The sequence below is a fragment of the Haliaeetus leucocephalus genome, unplaced genomic scaffold (assembly GCF_000737465.1).
Source record: "Haliaeetus leucocephalus isolate CR32 unplaced genomic scaffold, Haliaeetus_leucocephalus-4.0 Scaffold156, whole genome shotgun sequence".
In the NCBI taxonomy this organism is placed as follows: domain Eukaryota; kingdom Metazoa; phylum Chordata; class Aves; order Accipitriformes; family Accipitridae; genus Haliaeetus; species Haliaeetus leucocephalus.
In genome coordinates, this window is record NW_010972592.1 from 742,411 (window position 1) to 763,521 (window position 21,111).

General features: G+C 34.6%; 1 protein-coding gene across 1 annotated transcript in view; it reads left to right on the forward strand.

The window, feature by feature from the left end:
- Positions 1–21,111, forward strand: part of SPATA17 (spermatogenesis associated 17) — a 94,639-nt gene that overhangs the window by 3,924 nt on the left and 69,604 nt on the right. Inside the window, exons 3-5 of the mRNA XM_010562156.1 lie at positions 6,409–6,490; positions 13,006–13,056; positions 18,604–18,707. Of these exons, the coding sequence (XP_010560458.1) occupies positions 6,409–6,490; positions 13,006–13,056; positions 18,604–18,707 (237 nt within the window). The remainder of the gene's footprint in view (positions 1–6,408; positions 6,491–13,005; positions 13,057–18,603; positions 18,708–21,111) is intronic.

Sequence of the window (21,111 nt, forward strand, 5' to 3'; positions counted from 1 at the left end):
ATGCTTTATCTACATAATGTAATAGATCTGTTAAAATTGCCAAATCTGGGATGCTGTGAGCACATGAGTCTGTAATCTGTGCAGGCAGTCATCATTCACAAATAGTTGGAAGGCATTCAGACAAAAATACATGATACTGTGAAAAAAAGCCGTTACTTACTCTATAAAGTCAGTATTCTGCAGTGAAATACCAGATTCCCCAAAAGATCTGAGTTGATCTGAAGCATCAGAAGGTGCAGAAGAATATAGGTTACCAAGTATTTACCTTTTTTTGTATGAGTTGCCTTGTTTGCAAATACCTCCAAGGGTAAGACCTGAAGGATTTAGTTCCCTGTCAAATAGATTTTAATACAAAAGAAAATTTTTTCTTTATTCACCTACCTATGAAGACCTAAAACCAGAATTCTGTAGAACATCTAGAACACACACAGACCCTCCAGAGTAGCTTGACTTAAAGCAACCCTGTCGAAAACCAAGTACTCTTGCTAGCTGCAGGTGGAACATAGTAATTGAAGTGCCTTAAAGTAAATCTGCAAATTAGGAAAATTTCTTTATCTTTCAAAATGCATTTGCTATTTTAGGACTATATACCTGTTCCATTAAAAATTAAGGCAGGTTGATGACTGTAATATCTTGCCTGTTGATTGTGGTTAGACAGGTTTACCTGATCTTAATAATGTTCTTCTGATCTTAATAATGTTCCTGTCATGTTTTATGCAGAACTCTGTTTATGCCAGAGGTATGATGTCTCCTAAACTGACTTTTTAGGGAAAGCACCTTTCTAGGGAAGGATTTGCCCAACGATGGCACAATGCAAAAACACCATAAGCCTGCACCTTGAGAAAGACCCTGTCAGCATAAGTGTTAGAATATACAGGATGTGTTAGTGCATTCTCTTATTTTAAGTGTTAAACAATTTTATCACTTACTCATTCAAGAACCTACTTTTATTTACTGTGACATCTGTGTTGTCAGATGCTGACCTTAAGTATGTCTTTTTAACATTCTGTAAAGTCTTTGAGAAGTATCTGTGACTGTAAAAGCTTAATTCAAACGGTATGACAACCATACAATCGGATCAGAAGTGCAGATACCAGCGTGAGCAGCTTATACCTGAAACCACTTCTTCTGCTGGTAAGACCAGTTGAAAGTGTTTCTGGAACTAACAAGTCTGTTGTTGCTCTGCTTCAATAAACTTTACAAAGACTTCTAAACTGACTTGGCCAGACAAGAGAGAATGCCAGCTAAAAAACCTAACAGGGAGTAATAGAGGAGAAGGCTTCTGCTCTTCCAGAAGCAGATCATTGCCATTGCCAAGTGGGTGGGACTGGTTTTGGAGCTGTCACCTCTGACAGGGCCAGTCCCACATCCCCTTCATTTCCAGGCTGTAATTGTGGCTACCTGTCCAGGGCCAAATCATTCATATCCTTTTAATCAAAATCATTTACCTTTAGGTAAAACTATTCTGGAAGTATCATTCTGAAGTTTAGGAATCTGCACAAAAAAGGAACAAGGAAGCTCTCTAGCATAAATGCCAGCTTTGGTATTGACTTATTTTGTGGTTTTAGGTAAAAAAAGTTTGTTTTCCACAGCTTCCAGGTACTGGACAGGTCTGATGCGTGTCAGATAAGGATGAAAATTTGTGCGCACTTAATGTGATTTGAGAGTACATGCTGCACCAGATGATATAAAATGAATGGAGCTAATGCTTCTTGATCTCTGGTAGTAAATATGTGTTTAGTTTTTAAAGAAATGTAATGAAGAAAATCCTAACTTATCAGATAAAAATTAATCTTGTTGGTGCTTACCGAGGCAATTAATGTTGACAGAACACTTTGTCAGCAGAGCTAACTAATATCAACTAGTTAAGAAAACTAACAGTAACCTAATTGTTCTTTTATGGCAGGTGTAACAAAACAAATTAAATTATTTGGTAAATATATTCCTAATAAAAATGGGATAGCAAAAAATCCATGAAAATTAAAATATAATTTTAAGTTCAAAGACTTGACAGTTATTGACATTTTGAAGCAAACAAACAAACAAGTAAATAAAAGCCAGAGGTGATCTCATAGCTGAGTTCTACCCCTCAGCATTGAAACTCATCATAGTAATGATTTCTTCCTGAACTCTCTGAAAAGTCTCTTCTAGATTCATACATTTCTTTAATCTTTTTTAGATTCATGGTTTTCCTTACATGACTTCTAGCTTTGTCACAAACACTATTCTCTTAATAGACAGAGTCACAGAAAGATGGCAAGCATGGACTATCTTTTGGAATTATTTTCTGAATTTCTGGTGAGGTCCTTTTACTTGTGCTTCTTTCCCACTTGTGCACATGCCTTTTGCTTGTACTATGTCATTTGACACAAAGCTCTGACAGCTAATAGTTCTTGAAGATCTCCTTGAAGTCATCAATTCTCCACTTACATCTATCTCGCATCTTCAGCTGCCTCACCAGTATCTCTTTCTAGATAACCTTTCTTCTCATGTAACTTAAAAACAAATTCATCTTTCCCTGTATCCTTCCTTTTTCATTAGTTCCTCTAGCATCTATATTAATCAATGCTGCAACCCTAGCATATTTTCTAATTCTTTCGTTTCCTTTTATTCCCTCCTTACCTGTCTGCAGCACATGCCAACATGCTGCGAGTTTCATCTCTACATTTTCTCCAAAATCCATGTCTTTGAATTCCCATTGTGAAAAGTCCTGTCAATATGCAATAAGCTGTTGCATTGACTACTATAATTCCATGTAAAAGATTCCCATGGTCATCCCATTGGAATCTAGCCAAATTACTAACACCATTTATTTCCGATTCCTGACTTCCTTTTAAGCCACACTAAGATTTCATATCCTGACATTCCAAGCCTTCTAAAGTTTGCAAATTTCCACATCTAATTTCTTTTCTATGCTTTCGTTGTTCTAACTCATAATAGTTTTAACTTATATTTGGAACTCTCTTTCCTTCTTCAGTCACGTCTTCTTCTTTTTCATATTTCTCTTCTTTAAATTCCTTCCTAAGAAACTAGCTAAAAGTTTGAAATCCTCTACTTTCACCCTGTAAGATCAGCTCATATTTACTAAAAAAATCTACAGACAAGGACAGTATCTGTCACCATTATTGATGCTATTACTGTTCAGGTAATAAATAAAATATTTTGTATCGGTCATAAAACAATGTATTTTAACTAGATCTCAGCCTTAATATATGTTTCCTATTAATTCAATTTATATTTATCATGATAATATTGACAACAGTTAATTTATTTAATATTCATGTAGATATACAATTTTATGCATAGCTACAGGATTTTTGTTATAATTATCATTAAAGCATTATCTATATATTTCACCTACAATGGAAGAAGTCCATGACATGCTGACATGGATATTCAGTATTGTATGGGAATAAGAAGTACACTCTCCCAAACCTTACATCATCTACAAGTTGCGATACTCTTTGTATTTGATATCTTCATAATATGCAACTAATGTAGATTATATTGTTCTGCACTATTATTTAACTATGTAGAATTAAAAAATGAAAAACCTGGTGAAAAAGATCACAAACTGCAACAGTAAGACATATTTAGAAGAATTTTTCTGCTTTGGTACTAAATTACCATGCTGACAAGTATTATTACTTTTTATATTTTCAGATGTCTAGATGAAGACAGAAAAATAGAGTACAAAGCTGCTGTCAAAATCCAGAGCTGGTTTCGAGGATGCAGAGTCCGAGCCTATCTGAGGTAGTATATTATGCCTATTTTAATCTGTATTTCAATCTTGATTTTTCTCCCAAAATTTATCATGGTATTACTTGTTTTTAATAAAATGGGAGCATTTGGAAAAAAAACCCAAACTGTTATTCTGCTTTTAAATAGAATTAAATATATGCAGTGCCACTGTAAGAAATAATAATTTTTGGTTTTCAGAACTACATACAATTAAAATGGCATGATGCTAGTAAGTAGCATGGAAATAATCCATCTTCAGCGTAGTTAAACAGTATTGTTTAAGAAATCTTGGCATGACTAGAAAAAAAAAAAGACATCCCTCAGATATGCTGTTTGCAGAGACTTTTCTTATCACTGTTATTGTGGACATTATAGAAAAATTGCCTAGTGAGTGTATGGTAACTGGAGTCTTATTGTAAAAAATTAAATTTTACTGCTGGATTTGACCAGGTCATTTTAAAAAATATTTGTTTACATAATTTTTTCCATTTATAAAACATAAATCATGTACAATTACCTTCTTCTGTAAAATGCTGTATCAACCTTGATATAAATATTTTGGAAACACTATGGTTGGTCCCTTCTCCCAGGAGGCCCTCCTCCTTTTTTTATGATCATAAGCCCAATTGGTCAAAGTCATATGCTTGAATTTCTGTATCTTCATAAAAATTAAGGTTATGAGGGAGAGGGTTTGTTACATCTTCTAGTTTGACCTCTTGCCTGTCGCAAGTCATTATGTGTCATCCTTACTGTATCAAGCCTAATGAATTATTAGGTTAAATAACATTAATCATTTAATGACCAATATTTCTCTCATAAAAAGATAGGCTACAGCTATTATGTGCACTTGTGTCCTGGTTTCAGCTGGGATAAAGTTAATTTTTTTTCTAGTAGATGGTATAGTGTTATGTTTTGGGTTCAGTAGGAGAAGAATGTTGATAACACACTGTTGTTTTCAGTTGTTGCCAAGTAATGTTTAGACTAAGCCAAAGATTTTTCAGCTTCTCATGCCCAGCCAGAAAGAAGGCTGGAGGGACACAAGAAGTTGGGAGGGACACAGCCAGGACAGCTGACCCAAACTGGCCAAAGGGATATTCCATACCATGTGACATCATGCCCAGTATATAAACTGGGGGGAGTTGGCCTGGGGGGCAGGCTTAGGAGCTAACTGGGGACCAGTTGGCGAGCAATTGCATTGTGCATCACTTGTTTTGTATATTCCAATCCTTTTATTATTATTATTGTCATTTTGTTATTGTTGTTATTATCATTAATATTTTCTCCCTTTCTGTCCTTTTAAACTGTTATTATCTCAACCCACAAGTTTTACCTTTTTTCCTCCCGATTCTCTTCTGCATCCCACTGGGTGGGGAGGAGTGAGTGAGCAGCTGCGTGGTGCTTAGTTACCGGCTGGTGTTAAACCACGACAACTTGTTAAAAAAGGCACTGGCAAAATGTTTTTCATTGCTGGTTCAAGTGTGTTGTCACATGATGCTACCATCACATGCAAGTGTTCAGCAGGCAAGCAAACATGGTATTTCAGCCCTCCAAGGAATATCAGCTATGCCGTCCATGTCAAAAACCCTTACAAAGACAGAGGATCGGTTAGTGCCTCTCTGTTTCCAGCACATGAGTAACAACGCGCTGCAGAAGAAAGTGAAAACCCAGCCGTCTGCCAATCTATTCTGTAGGAAAATGCTCTTCCACATGCACATTTGTATTTAGTAATGACCAATGTAAGAAGAACAATGTAATTATAATGAGCATGTAAGAAGAGCTAAATCAGCTAAGTGTAGAAGAGGATTTTCTCTGCGACAGTGTACAGAGTGATCCTGTTCAGTGTCCTCTTTCCAAAGATGGATGTGTTGTCTGACTTAGGAGCCCAGGCTGAATATAGGCAGTTGTTAGTGTTCTGTATTACCCTCTCATTTAGGTCTTTTGAACTACCTGCTGGAAAAGACTGCCTCCGCTGAGTTATTCTAGCTGTACTGCAAGGCTTCTAAATTTGTTGTCCGTAGTTGAGTGGTATGAATGCTCCCCTATACAGCTTTTTCTAGGCAGTCCCAAAGTAATGTTTGCATTATTTTCTGCAAAATTAATGTGAGACATCAATTACGGAACTTTCAGTAGCATAATAAAGTATATATAATAAGGACAGAGTAAAGATTTAGTTACAATTAAGCTAGGTGTAATTAATAAAAGCAAAAAAGTAGTCTAAAATTTCCAGATGTCTGTGGGTTTTGTCAAGTATTTAAAAATGGTAAAGCTGTGAAAATGTTGCATGCGACTGAAAAAATTCTGAACTGGTCAGATATGTTGGTTAAAACCATTGGTGAAAATACAATCATCTATCATGCAAATTACATTTGTAAGGTTATTTCATTAAACTTTTGTAATGATAACTGAAATAGCATATAGGTAAGTTTGCAGTAACCCATTTTTCCCAAAAGCAAAGTATGTGTGCATATATAAATATCTGTATATATTGCATTATAAGTGTGTGTGTGCATATGTATATATGCATACATTTATATGTATTAAGTATGTTTGCAGTGGCCATCTGTTTGGATATAATACATTAGATGTTATTTTTAATATTAGGAGAAAATAATCTTGTATTGTAAAGTCTCAAAATAATAATTATTTTGGTAATACATTTCATTTTAGATATCTGAACAAAATGGTGATTTTTATACAGAAGTGGTGGAGAGGTTATCGAAGCAGAAGATACTTCAGAAAAATGGTGGAGGTAGAAAATTACTTTTAAAAATTTTGTTTGGTTATTTATAGAATACATATGAAGTAATTCATTCACTCGTCTTGAAATTAAAACGCTGAAACTTGATCCTTTATACACACAGACACATGCTTAACTGTACTATGATGAAAAGCATCATTAATTTCAGTAAGCCTACTCATAACGGTCAAGTTAAGTCAGTGTTTAAGTGTTTGCAGCTCTGGAGTATTAGTCCCCAATCCGGCAATGAGATCTGCTCGTGCAGAAGCCTGCCCGCATGATGCTAATTGCAGAATTGGAGCTTTTTTTTAAGATGCTTTTTCTCCTGGCAGAACTTTTAATTCTGAAAATAAAATAAGCCCATGTATCTACACATTGCTCTTCTATGTTTTAGTGGTTTAAATTTCTTACTTAATGAACCTTGAAGTATTTAAGGTTTTGCCTTAAGGCACACAGCAGATCACAGTCAATCTAATTCCCTTGATGGACTTGAAGATAGCAAAAGTGTATGATAGCACACAAGCTAAACCCTCTGTTAACAGGTTTAGGAGATTAAGAAGAAACTAATTTGATTTTAACATAGAATAATTAAGTTTTTAATATGTAGCTTACTTCACTAATTTATCAATTTATGTTAATATTTTACATTAGTTTTAAACTTGTTAGGCATTTATTCTTGATTGATTTTGTTAAAGTTAAATTGTTGTGTTTTGGTCAAAACTGACAAGTCAAGAAAAAGCAAAAAAAAAAAAAAAGAGCTATAACAACTCATAAATTACAAGCTAAAGTCCATACCTCCTACTAAACTATGTTTTCAAGTAGCGGAACTTGTATGCCTGGAAGCTTGTCTATTTTTCCCTCATGCCTCAGTAATCTAATTAAAGTTTTCATCTCTTCCAATTTAACTAATAACTAATAGTTTAACTAATAAATGGTTTAACTGGTTTAACTAATAAATTATGAGTCATCTTTTCAGACTATGGTTTTCAGTCCATCTTCTAAAACACTAATGTTTAATACAGGACAGATATGGTTGGATTGGGTTCTACTTTAAAAAAAGTGAGACTTCAGTTGAATTTTGTCCCTGAGTTTAGGGAAGGTTTGTTTAATTTAGAAAAGCTTCTGTAGAAGAGGAGAGACATGATAATGTTAATGTATGTTAAAATTTGTTAATGAAAAGAAAGAATCCATGCAACCACTGGGAAAAGGGAAGGAAGAAATCAACTTCATGTGAAACACTGACACGTACTGCCAAAAGACGTTGTGGAACTCCCTCTACTGCAGTTTTTTAAGAGGAGGTTAGACAAATGCTTATCATGGATGACTTAGATATGCTTCAGGCAATGTTTTAGGTGAAGTCATCTCATGATGCCCCCTCCAGTTCTACATTTTTTCACAGTTGAAACTTTATAGAGTGGTGAATTTAACTTCAGAAACAAGGCCATTTATGTGTTTCTGTGTTTTTCAAGATGAGGATAAGAACCATGTCAGTTTTTGGCATCTGATCATTAGGTGTTTAAGAGGGCATAAGCAGGACAAAGATCTAATGGCATCCATTTTACATATTTTTCAATTCCCCCAAATTGTAAGGAGCTATCTTTTGGCCACTCCATGTTCAAATGCTAATTTCTTTGTTGATAGTAATCAGTTTCCTATTTTAAACAGAATGATGTCTCTTCAGAGATTTATTTTTATATATAAAGGTTGTAAAAACCATGGTGCCCAGATAAGATACAAAATGAACACATTACCGTTGTGCCTACTGTCCATTGCACTGTTCTGTGGTGCCCTATAGGTGAGATGGCAAGATAATTCTTCCCAGAGAATCCACCTGCAACAGCATTTGGAATTGGTGCTCAGTGACAGGATGAGAGGCAGTGGGCACAAACTGAAATATGGGAAATTCCACTCAAAGATAAGAAACATTTTATTATTTTTTTTTTTTTTTACTGTGAGGGTGGTCAAATACTGCAATGGGTTGCCCAAAGAGTGCAAGCTGTGCTTGTGGAGTCTCCATCCTTGGAGATACTCAAAACCCAACTGAACAAGGCCCTGCACAACTTGCTGTAATTGACCCTGCTTTGAGCAATGGTTTGGAGCTCCGCAGGTCCCTGCCAACCTCAGTTGTTCTATGTGTCTATGAAATGGGAGGTCTTTTACCTCATCTCTTTATTACCTCTTTCTTCTTTTGCCCTCTCTTCTTAAAAACCACTGACAGTTACATTTTAAGACAAAAAGTATTTCAAATTAGCACAGATTTCCTGTAATAACCAAGCTGAGATAGCTAGCATCATAAAGCCCCCTCAGCTTTCCATTCTTGAAATATATTTCTGAAAATAAAAATAAAAAATGCTTTTACTAATAAAGCCTGGTTCATATGTAGTTCTTCAAATAGACATAACTGACAAGCCCTTGCCAAATCTGAAGTCTGTGGAATAATGCAGGACAAAAAATTGTGCAAGCCCACACTTAATACACACATTCCAAATCAGACCATGAAATCATCCAGTCTCTGGATTCCAGTTCTCATCTAATATTAGTCAGGGCTGTAGCGAAACAGAGACTTACCAGCAAGCTTACAAATTGTACAGCAATCAACATAGAAAACCACCATTTTCCCTCAAATAATTCACTTTGTTCTTGCCATCTCTTTGATTGGAGAGGACTAAATAGGACAGCTTGATTGGAAGCTAACCTGAAAGCCATACAAGTAGCAGAAAAAAAGGCACCTTTTTCTCTCTTTAGACCACTATATTCAGTATTGTATATTTTGGGGTGGATGTAAGTATAAACTTCAAGTTCATTCCCTATATTCATTGTTATACTGTCTTTACTTATTTAATGTCTGAATTTCGAATATTTTAAAAATAAACAAAAATCTTCTCAGCAGCTTAATGCAACTTTTAAGTTAAAGGATCAGTTAATGTTTGCATTGAACTCTTGCTAATAACTGTTGTAATGACTCCTGATTATGAAATGCAATGATACATTTGACATGATAGTTCCTTAAATACAAAAAAATTGCTCACTTTAAAATTTGTCCTCTGATAATGATTGGATTGGTATCTGCTGCCAGCAAACAAGGCAAAGCATATGCACAAAATACCCATGATTACTTGATAATAAATCATTTTAATGATTATATTCAAAATTGTGAAATGTGAGTGGTACTGATGCGGAAAATAACAAAGGCTGAGGCTCATCAGATTGGCTGTCCATATGTGCATCGCTACTAGTATTTCATTTGTTACTCCTCTAGTGTCTCTTCCTTTGTTTGTTAAAATACATTAAGTTAAAAAAAATACTATTGATGGTGTTTATGACTCAAGTTATGTGCCTTTCTATATTCTAAATATAGGTGCTTTTGTATAAAGCTTTGTTTCCTAATATTAATCTGAAGCTAAAATTAAGAACTGCGCTCCTGTAGTTTTCTTAATAACTTAGTTACATTGGTTGTACTGGATTTTGAAAGTCTTGCATGACCTGCAGGAAAGTATGAATTTTAAAACCAGGCAAACACCAGAACATGAATCAAACTCTACATCACTGTTTCTTTTTACAATATTTCTCAAAGTCAAGAAATCATGTGTTAAAGCAAAGAGAATTGTAACATTTTATTGTTATATGAAGTTGGCATGCATGATGGTCATATTTTCAGCTCACTTTGGAAGAAGATGCAGTTGAAAAAAGTGAATATTTTATGTGATGTAGTTTGGCGACACCCTAAATAGTTTAGTTTCAACTCAGTAATCAGTTTTAAATAGTCCCAGTCCAATAGGAATTAGGCAAATGTCTATTTGCTCTATAAAAAAATAAAGTGCTTGTTCCCAACTTAGACCATGTGTTAGTTCCTTCTCTCAGTCTACTCTCAATCAAATTTCTTGTTCTCCTTTGAATTTGCCACTTTGTATTAACTATTTAAAGAAAAAGAAAACACCAGTCAGGATCAGATCACATGTGTAGGTGATCCCCAAACATGTTTTTAAACAGAAAAGGAGAAAGTAGTACAACAGTTTATACACAAAAGGCTTCAAATATATTTTGGAATCATAGACTTAAACTAGTAGGGACACCTGTATATTAGCATCAGAGATAAATACAAAGGTTCAGAAGTGGAGGTGGTGCATGTGGGTGAGACGGCAAGATAATTCCTCCCAGAGAGTCAACCTTGTAGTGTCACCTTGGAATTGGCACCCCATGAAAGAATGAGAAGCAATGCAATGGGGACAAGCTGAAATGCAGGAAATTCCACTTAAGGATAAGACAGGAGTCTTCTGGGCAAGAATGCCCCAGTTCAGGAAAGAATCTTTTCTTTAATAGGAAAGCACCTAAAAACAGACTTGGGTAGAAGTGCTAAATTATGGCTCTGCTTTTGTGAATAGGGATGAACACATTCTCCCATCACTTGTAATAGCAGAACTAGCACATATTATTCTAATCAGGACTAGAACACAGGGCAAATCCATTTGCAGAGAACCTAGATGATGACACAGGCTTTGGCTTTTGGCTCAAGGATAAGTTTGTAAGACACTTATATCAGCAATTCTTCATTTGGCTGACTTGTGATTTAGAACAACATTGAGTAAAAGCTGGAATGCATCATTTCCTTTTTATCGTGAGTGACCTTGTTAAGTAGTGGTAGGGTAAGGCCTGGATTTCTCACACGTAATTGAGGTATGCAAATTAGGACACTAGTTGCCATTGACTGTAAATAGTAGACAGAGATGCAATTGCAGAACTCTTCAATATTTTGCCAAGCTCAGAGTGAAAGTGGTCCCACTGTCTTTCAGTGTTGATGATGTAAAGAGCATACTGATGTTCCAATTTAGATTCTTCAGTGAAATGGGATGGATTCAGACCTAAGTGCTCACTGCCTTCAAATATAAGAAGAATAAAAACGTAGCAATTTCCATTCTATTTGGTGGTGCAGCAACTCTTATGTTCCCTTCCAAAGAAAGAAAAGATGAGCTGCAAAGCAAGATTGTATCAATTTAACCAAGCAGTTTAGGAATATACTTAGACCTGGCAACCATTATTCCATTCCAGTATTAGCTATCTACAGTTAGTATCACTCAGAAAACATTTATGGAGACAAAAGGGGAGATAGAGTCCACTATTTATTCTAATTTATACCTTTCGGTGGAGATTCCCTCAAATATATATTTGTATAAGTATGTGTCTATACAGCTACACATATACATGAAACTTTTGAAATTCAGCAGTCCTGCATTCTTCTTTCATATAAGAAATATCTTTTCTACTGTTTCCATTATTAGTAGATTGGTATGATATTAAAGTGAGCATTTAAAATGCACCTTAATTAAACTGCAGGAATTATGCCTTGCTTAATGTAATGAAGAAAGAGAATTTAAAATGAAGTAGCATCATTGTGTTCATTTGTAAATAACATATTGCAGCCAACTGTTTCTTAATTGCCCAGACTGTTGATAAATAATCCAGTCCTGCTGCTCTCCACAGACAATTTGCTTTGGATCAGACTAGGCAATTCAAATAACACTAATTACAGTGAAACCCTTTTATAGTGAATTCCTGTTTGCCATGGGGGAGAAAATCACTATATCAGGGGAAAGCACTTTTGCCTTTGATTTGTGTCTAAAACATGAGAAACACATAAAAGCTGCATGTTGTGCTAAATAAAGGACATACTCTTGCATTCAAAGTACTTATATTTTACTTTTTATGATACAATTGTGAATTATGTTCATTTTGCATTTGTAATTAGAGGGCGGAACAGATGTGAAAGCTTAGTTTAAAGTGATGTATCCATTAAAATAACCTATGCTGCCAAGTGATTGCTTAGTATAATAGGGGATTCGTTCACTATGAGAGGAATTTTACTTTATTGGAAGGAAACCAGGACTTCAGGAAATGTTTTCTATATCAGGGGATTCACTGTAACATGGTATCATTGTATTTATGATTTTATGGTGTTAAAATGAATATTAAATGAAACAAAATTCCCAAGGATTACTCGGGAGGCAGCTAAGTACATAACATTTAGTACAGATGGTTGGAAGGCACAATTTTGCTCCATCACTGCATCCGTATCCTTGAACGATTTCGACTGAAGACAGCATTTCTTTGAATTTTTCATTAAACCAGACGTCTTGAAATATGAATTCCTTTTATGTTTCTGTGAGTTTTGGCTAAAAGAACCCCAGTGAATAAATCATACAATACTACGTGTCACCAGCACTTGTGAATATTTCTGCTTTGTTATTCTACTCTCAGTAGAGCACCATTGATTATCAAACTCAGCGGAGAGCATTTTATGATCATATATCTCCATTAGCTCCTAGTTTGACTACCATAGATTTTTCTGGTTAAGCCTGCATTATGTATTAGGAAGCCTATCTCTTCAATACAAAGTTTGATTTTATTCTCTCTAAGCCTAGAACTCTTATTATGTATTATGTATAAAGATTCTTACCTTTTATATGTAAAAATAGGAGCACTGTCTTTGTGTAACTGAAATATATGCCATCTTTTTTTTCCTTGATTCACAGACAGCATATTTTATTATGAAGATGAATTTCTACAATGAAATGGCTGTCAGGGTAAATATTTCTTCACTTGTTAAACAAATGAAAAGTCAATTGTGCTCCGAATTTGCTTTTAATAAAATGAGCAAACCAGAATAATATACACTTGATTGATATGCTGATGGCAACAGCGGGAAATAGTACATAGTTAAAAATTAAAGTTACACTCAGTAGTCTGGGCTGTATTTGAAAACTGTAGCTGAATTTAAGGCATCTGCGTGTCTTGCCCCATTTAAATGTTCATTGTACCTTACCATATACGATACTGATAAAAACCCCAAACATTCTACCTGTGAGTATTCTTACAAAAGTAGACCTATACTTACAATTCTGACAAACTATAGGGCTTTATGTTTGTTGATGTGGCTGCTTTTTCTTTTGTTAATACATGACATTTTATGCATTGAATCTCAAAAGAGTTACTCAGAGACCACAGGACAATTTCATTGCCTAAACGTAGAGGTGGAACTGCACTGATCTCATTGGTGATGAGTGAATTTTTCCAGGTGAAGAAGAGTATAAACAGTCCTTGAACTGTAATAAATATACAGCAAATGAAGTTTGTTATGGGGAAAACTGCAAAATATATTTAACTAGAAATTAGCATTTTTTTCCTGAACTTTGGAACTGCACTTAAATATGTAAAACAAACATGGGAAGGACATGAGAGAATTCTTGGGATGAATTCTTTTTATCTTACTTAATTCTTTTATTTTGCGGACTAAACCTGATTTACTTTAGAGGCCTATGTCTTTTTAGGCAAGGCATCTTACCCTTTGAAGTCTACCAAATGTAGGAATGTGGTGGGGATGGAGGGTAACCTAAGGAAACCCCTCTAAAGTAGGAAGATTCTCAGAATGGATTTTAATTTTGTGGCCTTTCTAGTTCCAGAATAACTCAGACTCAAGTGATGTATTCCCATCAGGTCTTTGACTTAGTGCTGGTTCTCTCAAAGGCACAAAATAGAATCTTACATTTGGTGCATGTTAGAGAGCTGAAGGTGTTTGACAGCAACCTAATTCCTCAGAAATACACTTTTTGTTGTTATTTTAGTTTATTCGTTAGTTAGCTAGTTTGAAAGTATTCCACAGTGGATAAATGCTGTATACTCATGCAGCTGAAATCAGTGAGAAAACAAAAGATGCAAGCCAGCTCTTAAAAGTTGGCTGTGTACTTTTAAAAGGCATTTGAAGACCAAATTTCAGAGGTAATTATGTATTCTAGTCAAATGGAGTTTTGCATTTGGTCTTTCATTTTTAAAAGAAATTGAATGTGTTCCCATTCATTTGTAATGGAAATATAATGTTGAATCATTAGGTGATATAAATCTTCAAAGCACCATTTTTTCAGTCATGTCCTTTTCTTTAATGGGAATTTAAATCAGTAGAAAACAATAGAACCGATCTTTATTTAGTTGCAAATGTCAGAATCCGATTCTCCTTTATCTAAATCTTGTGCAGCTGTATCTGCAGAGCAGATTTAAAATGCTACCATTCTGAAACACTGAATGGGTTTTTTTTGCTGTCATCTGTTTTTTTGAAGAACTAACCAAGGTCCAGGACAATAGAGAATAAGGCCTTTTGAGTTTCTGCACAGAAGATGTGTGGCCAGACTTTAGGTTTCCTAAGACAACATTGCCTCATATTCACACATTGTGAGCTTGATTAATGATTAATATAATTCAGTGTTCTCAAAATATAACAATAACTGTGTATGTTTTTTCTATTTCACCATTTAGTTTTGCCTCTAGTATTATTAAAATATTTATTTCAGTTTATAGTCACTGATTAAAAAGCCACTTCCAGTTTTGGCAATTGAAGTGTCATTGAGGGCGTACACATGCTCATGGTTTCAAAGTCAGTCTACACCTCTGTCTCCCTGGATTGCATTTAGTTGTAACCAGAACTATCGGTTTCACCTTTTAAAATTAAATCAGAGAACTTGTTTTAATCAATTTCAGTTTTGAGTACTAGGTCAGAATATGATTCTCTCCCTTAAAAGATTTAAGGTTGCTATAAATTTTGAGCAACAAAAGTAATCCTATGGAAAAAAAAATATTTCCATGAGCAGATGGCTTTTGATATATCAAGGTTTTGCCATTTGTTTTAGTGCTTAAAATAAACATTATTTATAAGACCACTTACATTTTGATGTTACTTAATGAGGAATATGCATCATTGATTTGACTAGCTTAAGAGGTCATTTAGAACTTGCCCGTTAACAAGCTGTAATCTGCTGAGCACACAATGACTTTGTTTAAAATTATCTGTTCAGTGCTGATCAATGACAATAATTGTTTGGTACCAATCACTGTTGAAACTTGCTAATTACTTTGAAGGACATACACACTTGTCTCTTTTTTTTCAAGAATTTTTTAAACATTCACCTTGGAATTAAAAAGAAATATACTCATAACACATTATACTTCCTTACAAAAACAAACATTTAGAACTTTCACATTGAGAATATGAAAATCATCAGAAACTTTGTGTAAAACATTCTTTTCCAAAAATATTAGTATTCAGTTTTTTGATCTCTGACATACAGTATTAGGGAAACAGAAATCTAGCACAAAATAATTTGAGACATAATGCAGTTTTTCTTACTTATGTTTCATTCAATCGCAATCAGCGAGGTCATTCTGAACAGAAAGTGGTGTAAATAAAAGTAGAATGCAGCATTTAATTGGTACACTGAGCCCATTGGAGATAATTATAGCTTTTTACAATTTGAGTCTTTTGTCTTTCAGTTTGAGTTTTGATCCTTTAACCCAGAAACATCCAGTTCTGTATTTATAACTGTGAGGTGAAGACTATCAGAAAGAGTTTCAAAGGGACAATAATCCTGCATTAATGAGCACACAGCTGTATGGGAGCCAAGTTGCTCTTGTTGAGAAATTTTGAAGCCAAACAGAAAAACAAAGCTAAGATCCTGATTCACATGCAAAGGATTTTTCTTAATCCCAGATCTCTGAAGGCATACTCATTCTTTGCTCTTTCTCTATCCCCTTTTAACCTAATAAGCTTGTGTATGAGAAAGTGGAATTGCAAAGAGTATGAAATTTACTATCACCCAGTGCAAAGAAGCATGTCTAGTGCTTAACCTTTCTTGTTCCCATGTTCAGCTGCTCACATAACTATTATTTATCCATATTATAACAATGTCTAGAGGTCCAAGCCCTTTTTATTTAAAAAAACCCAAACAAACACCACCACACAGGTAAAAGAAAATACCAACTTTTTAACTTAGTTTTGAGTCCTACTTGAGAAGAAAGAAAAATACATGATGATGTACAAAAGGGAAATAGAAGAGTGTACTAAACTAAACTAAACTACACACTAAAAGTTATTATCTTCTTATTCCTAATAACTTTAGTGCATCATTTTATTTTATTGGTGACACATCACTCAAAGACTTATTGAAAGCTTTCCTGTGATACTTATTCTCTTGTTAAATCTCATGTAAAGAGATAATAACAACTGTATCACAAGGTGCCATCAGTTGAGACTGATTGCTAGTTTTTACTTTAAAGAATAGTGTTTTGGCTTTTGTGATTGCAAAATGGTACCGAAGTATGAAAATATGCAACCCTGTCTTAGTTAGTCTTCTTGTAGATGGCTCCAGTGTGTTATTATTTTCTGCTTAGGAAATGGCAGGAGATGGAAAAATTGCAATAACTTTTGTCAGTTATCGCAGTGGTACAGAATTGGACTGCAGTGGAACTGAAAAGAGTAGGGAGAATTTTACCTATTACTGAAAAGCTCTCCCAAGACTTGATGATACAGACTCTGAAGTCACTGAGTGCAAAGGTTGATTGATAGTGTGGGCAACAAGCAGCTTTTTTTTCTTTGCCTTCTTCCTGAATCAAACACAACAAAACATGACACTCTTTTTTCCTTTTTTTTACATGCTTCTTTGGAATAAGAGATAGGATAAAAAAAAAACACACCACTACAAACACACGGATCGCACTCCACTTACTAAGTCATACCTTGGTTCAGGAAAGAGAAGAGTTGGTGTAAAGGAAAAAAAACAAACCAACGTTCCCTGTAGATACACTGAAGAGTTTAAGTTCTTGAAAAGTCTGGTAGCCAGAGGCCCACAGGAAAAGGAGAGCTTCTGGCAAATTACAACATTCTTTTCAATGCACTTAATGAATGGGAGTAGCTTCTCACCTTGGAGTTGCTTCTGGATCATAAGACCTCAATCTTGCTTTTTTAATGTATATTCTGCCTTTCATCTGTTATGTCTCTCAAGATTTCAAAGCTGTAAAGGTCAAAGAGATGTAAGTTGGACTAAGAGTGAAGGTAATGCAGACTGGAAGATAGAAATTGGAAGATGAATTGAGAAATGTATTGAGAAAAAAAGGAGACAAAATGCAAGGAAGGAAGTAAAAAATATTTTGCAAGAAGATAAATAAGTTTGAGGATGGAGTAATGTAAAGAAGGAGGGACTAGACACTGAGAACAGAGGAAAAGATCATTAATCTATCTTTCAGATGTATTGATCTAGCATACAGTGACCTCTTATGAGAAAGAAAATGAGTGAAAGCAGCCCTCAGCATGACTGAATAGAGCAAGTTATATCTTCCACCTGTACATAGGGATAAATATGGCTAACGAAATGGAAGTACTGATAAATTTTTACCTAATTATTACTTACTTTCCCTTCCCACAAAACAGGTAGCCAGTAAACCTGTAATCACTGCAGAAACATCATGATTAGAATTTTTAAATATCAGAGAAGGTTTAAACTGTGTTTTTGAAATAAATTCTTGGGGAAAGTTGGGCTAGACTAAGCCTTTTTTTTTTCCCCTTTTTTTTTCTTTTTTTTTTTCCCCTTTTTTTTTCAACTGATGCTTTTTAAAATACACCAAAATATGAATCTGTTCTGGTGGAAGATGCTACCTAATTTCTATTCTAAATGCAACTTTAGGACTAGCTACATATAAAGAGGTTTCCTTTTCCAGTTTAAGTTTTATCTGTTATGCAGGAGGAATAGTATTTTGTGAGAAGATTATAATCAATGTGCAACAAATAGATATGCATCATCTTACAATGAAGATGAAAGAACTGCAATTTGTAAATGATGTTTCCGGAAAGCTTGATTCAGTGAGTTACTGGGAAGGCTCCTATTCAGATTAGATTATATCCAGAGCACAAAGGTGAGAGTGTAGCAGAAGATATTGGTGAGGTGGTGACTCAGTAAGGAATGCATGTTGCACCTGAGAAAAGACACCACTACCATTGTCTGCTTTTTTACCATTCTTAGAGCAATGCCACTGGCGCTAGCAGGCACTTCTTTTCATTGTCACAGCCCAATATAAACACTGGTTTAAAGCTTGATTTTTTTTTTTAATGTTGGCTTTTAATAGTGAATTTATATCACCATTTAACTACAATATGTTACATCCTACCCTCATTTTCTTCATTGAAACATATTGGTGCTTCTACTTGATATCACTTTTAAGGAAACCATATTATTTGGGAAATACAACAGATATTTGATATGCATACAAACTTTTTATTTGAAATATACTAAGCAAATATTTATTTCCTCTAGATTCAGAAAAGATGGCGAGGCTATTATGTTCGGAAATATATCCATAATTATTATGCACTGAAGAAATACCTGGAAGCCATTTCTGTGACTAACGAGATTGTCAGGTAAAGATAAATACTCCATGTGGTAAAGCATTCATTTCCTCTTCTTTTATCTGTAAAAAGTTTATGACACTAATTAAACTATTTCTCTGAGTATAGGTTCCCCTCCATTATCAAATATATATATATGTCATCATTCTCTTTATCCTAAGTCTGTGCGTGTTGCGCCATATTCTGTTCTCATTTATGCTGTTATGAATTCAAAATAATTTCTTCAAATTAATTAGACATACTCTGGGTTTATACCACTTTAATAAAACTGAATTTGGCTCTTCACCTATGCTCAGAACTCATAGATTATCATGCTTTAAATACAGTTTGTTGAACTAGACTTTTTTTTCCCCAGTATACACAAGCTAAAAAAAAAAAATTCATAATTTGTTTTGAAAATTGATTATTGACAATGAATGAAAGTACAGATTTGGATCTAAGTTACATGCATGAGCCATACATTGAATATTAATCATGAAAGATACTGGTGTGGATATAGTGAAGCAGATTCTTCTCATAGTTACAGAAGAGATTCATTCTCCTATTAGATGTCTGGCTAGAACTGTTGTTGCTGTATGTTCCTACTCTATTTCTCCTATCCATCCCTTGTCTTTTCCTGTACTTAAGTTAAAAGGTCTCTAAAGTAGAGCCAGTTATTTCCCTCTAGCACATCTGATGTCCTGATCCATGACTATTTCTTCAGATAACACTGGAAACAAACAGACAAAATACCAGGTGATCATGTTCATTACTTTCTCATTGTAAGTGAAAGGTGTTGGACGAAATCCATCCCAGTTTTGCTGTTCAGAGAGCCTGAGACAAATCTTTGCTTTCTGAAGTGTAGAAATATAAGGGAGTCTTGAGAAAAAGTATTTCTTGAATTCTTGTCTAGATCACATGGCAAAGACAATTCAGCCAGAAGACTGTTACAGAAAACAGCATATGCAAGTTACATATGAAAAAAAGAATTATCCAACTTCTTTGGATGCTGCTTATTAATTCATATTATTTTTCCACAGTTATAGCTGATGCTACATCCTCTTTGTCATAGCATTATAAGTCGTGCATTACATTATTGCATATAATGGAGGATGCTGACAACCGTCTACCTCTAATCTCTCATTACTATTCATTTAAATGTATTCTATGCAGAAAGCTAGATCATAGCTGAGCAAAACCAGACTTAAAAAATCTGTCATCTTTTCAACTATACCTTCTTGTTCTAAAGTTCTTGAAATATATTCTCTTCTGGAAAATGTAGAATCCTATGAAGACTAGACCAAATCTTGGAAAGTAAATGAAGCCATAACTTTTCTGGTTTAAAATGAATACAACTGGATGAACTGCAGAAACACAACCTGCTTCTCTGTTCTTAATAGTTCTATCACTCTTCTCCATTCCCTGCCTAAACCTGGAACAAGGCTCATAACTTGTCAGTTATGTTGACCTTTGATGTGTGTGAACAAAACAAGATAGCAAGTGGTATTCCTGCTGTACTGAACACTGATTGGAGCTTTGTATTTTATTTCCCCACACCCACAACAGATGTCTACTGGGTACATCTAACTTCGGAGGACTACAAAAATATTTGTTTTTCAGTACTTTGACATGTTCATCAAATTCCCTAGTATCTGTTCCAGGCCATTAAAAACCATAAAGCCTATGCATTGGGTAGGTATTTTAATCAAGAAATACTATTGTGCTTTTTTTTTTTTAACAGGTAAGGTGAGCAGTATGACTTCAGGTACATCAAAATGTGTTAAAGTTGTTCTGTGTGAGCTCTTACCTGGCAACTGGTATATTGATTTTCTGCTAATTTGAGTTCTGTCTTCCAGAGTTCACAGAAATATATGTCTTTCAGGTTAAAAAATCCATCTTTTGGATTAAGAAAAAGTTAAAAATGAATTTTTGAGCTAATTTGGTCAAATGGATTGTATCATTTCAGTTCTTAAAATGCATCAGTGCTCATGTGCAATCAAGAATCACTGCAGTAATCTCTTTACTGGGGTACATTTGAAAACTAATATGTATATTATCTTCAACATTCTTCTTATGAAATCTAACAGATGTTTAGTGAAGATCAGGTGTAGGCCCTCAGCCAAACAGATTTTTCCTGTCATTGGGCTAAGTTGCTGCCAACTACTTTGGCCCCAAGGTGGCCCACTGTGTTTCTTACGAGGAATACTGAACAAGGTGGAAGAGAGATTCTCTGCATATTTTCATCAGTGATCACATCAAATGTGGAAGAGTATACCCTCATTATTCATAAACTCTTTTGCATATATAAAATTATTGCAATTGTTCATTGTAAAACACACCAGGAATTGTCTGAAATTGAAAGAGTGCATTTATGAAATGGCTGGGTTTTATTCAAGCATCAGCATTATGGAAATTTACATGTTGGCGGTCAGAGCCA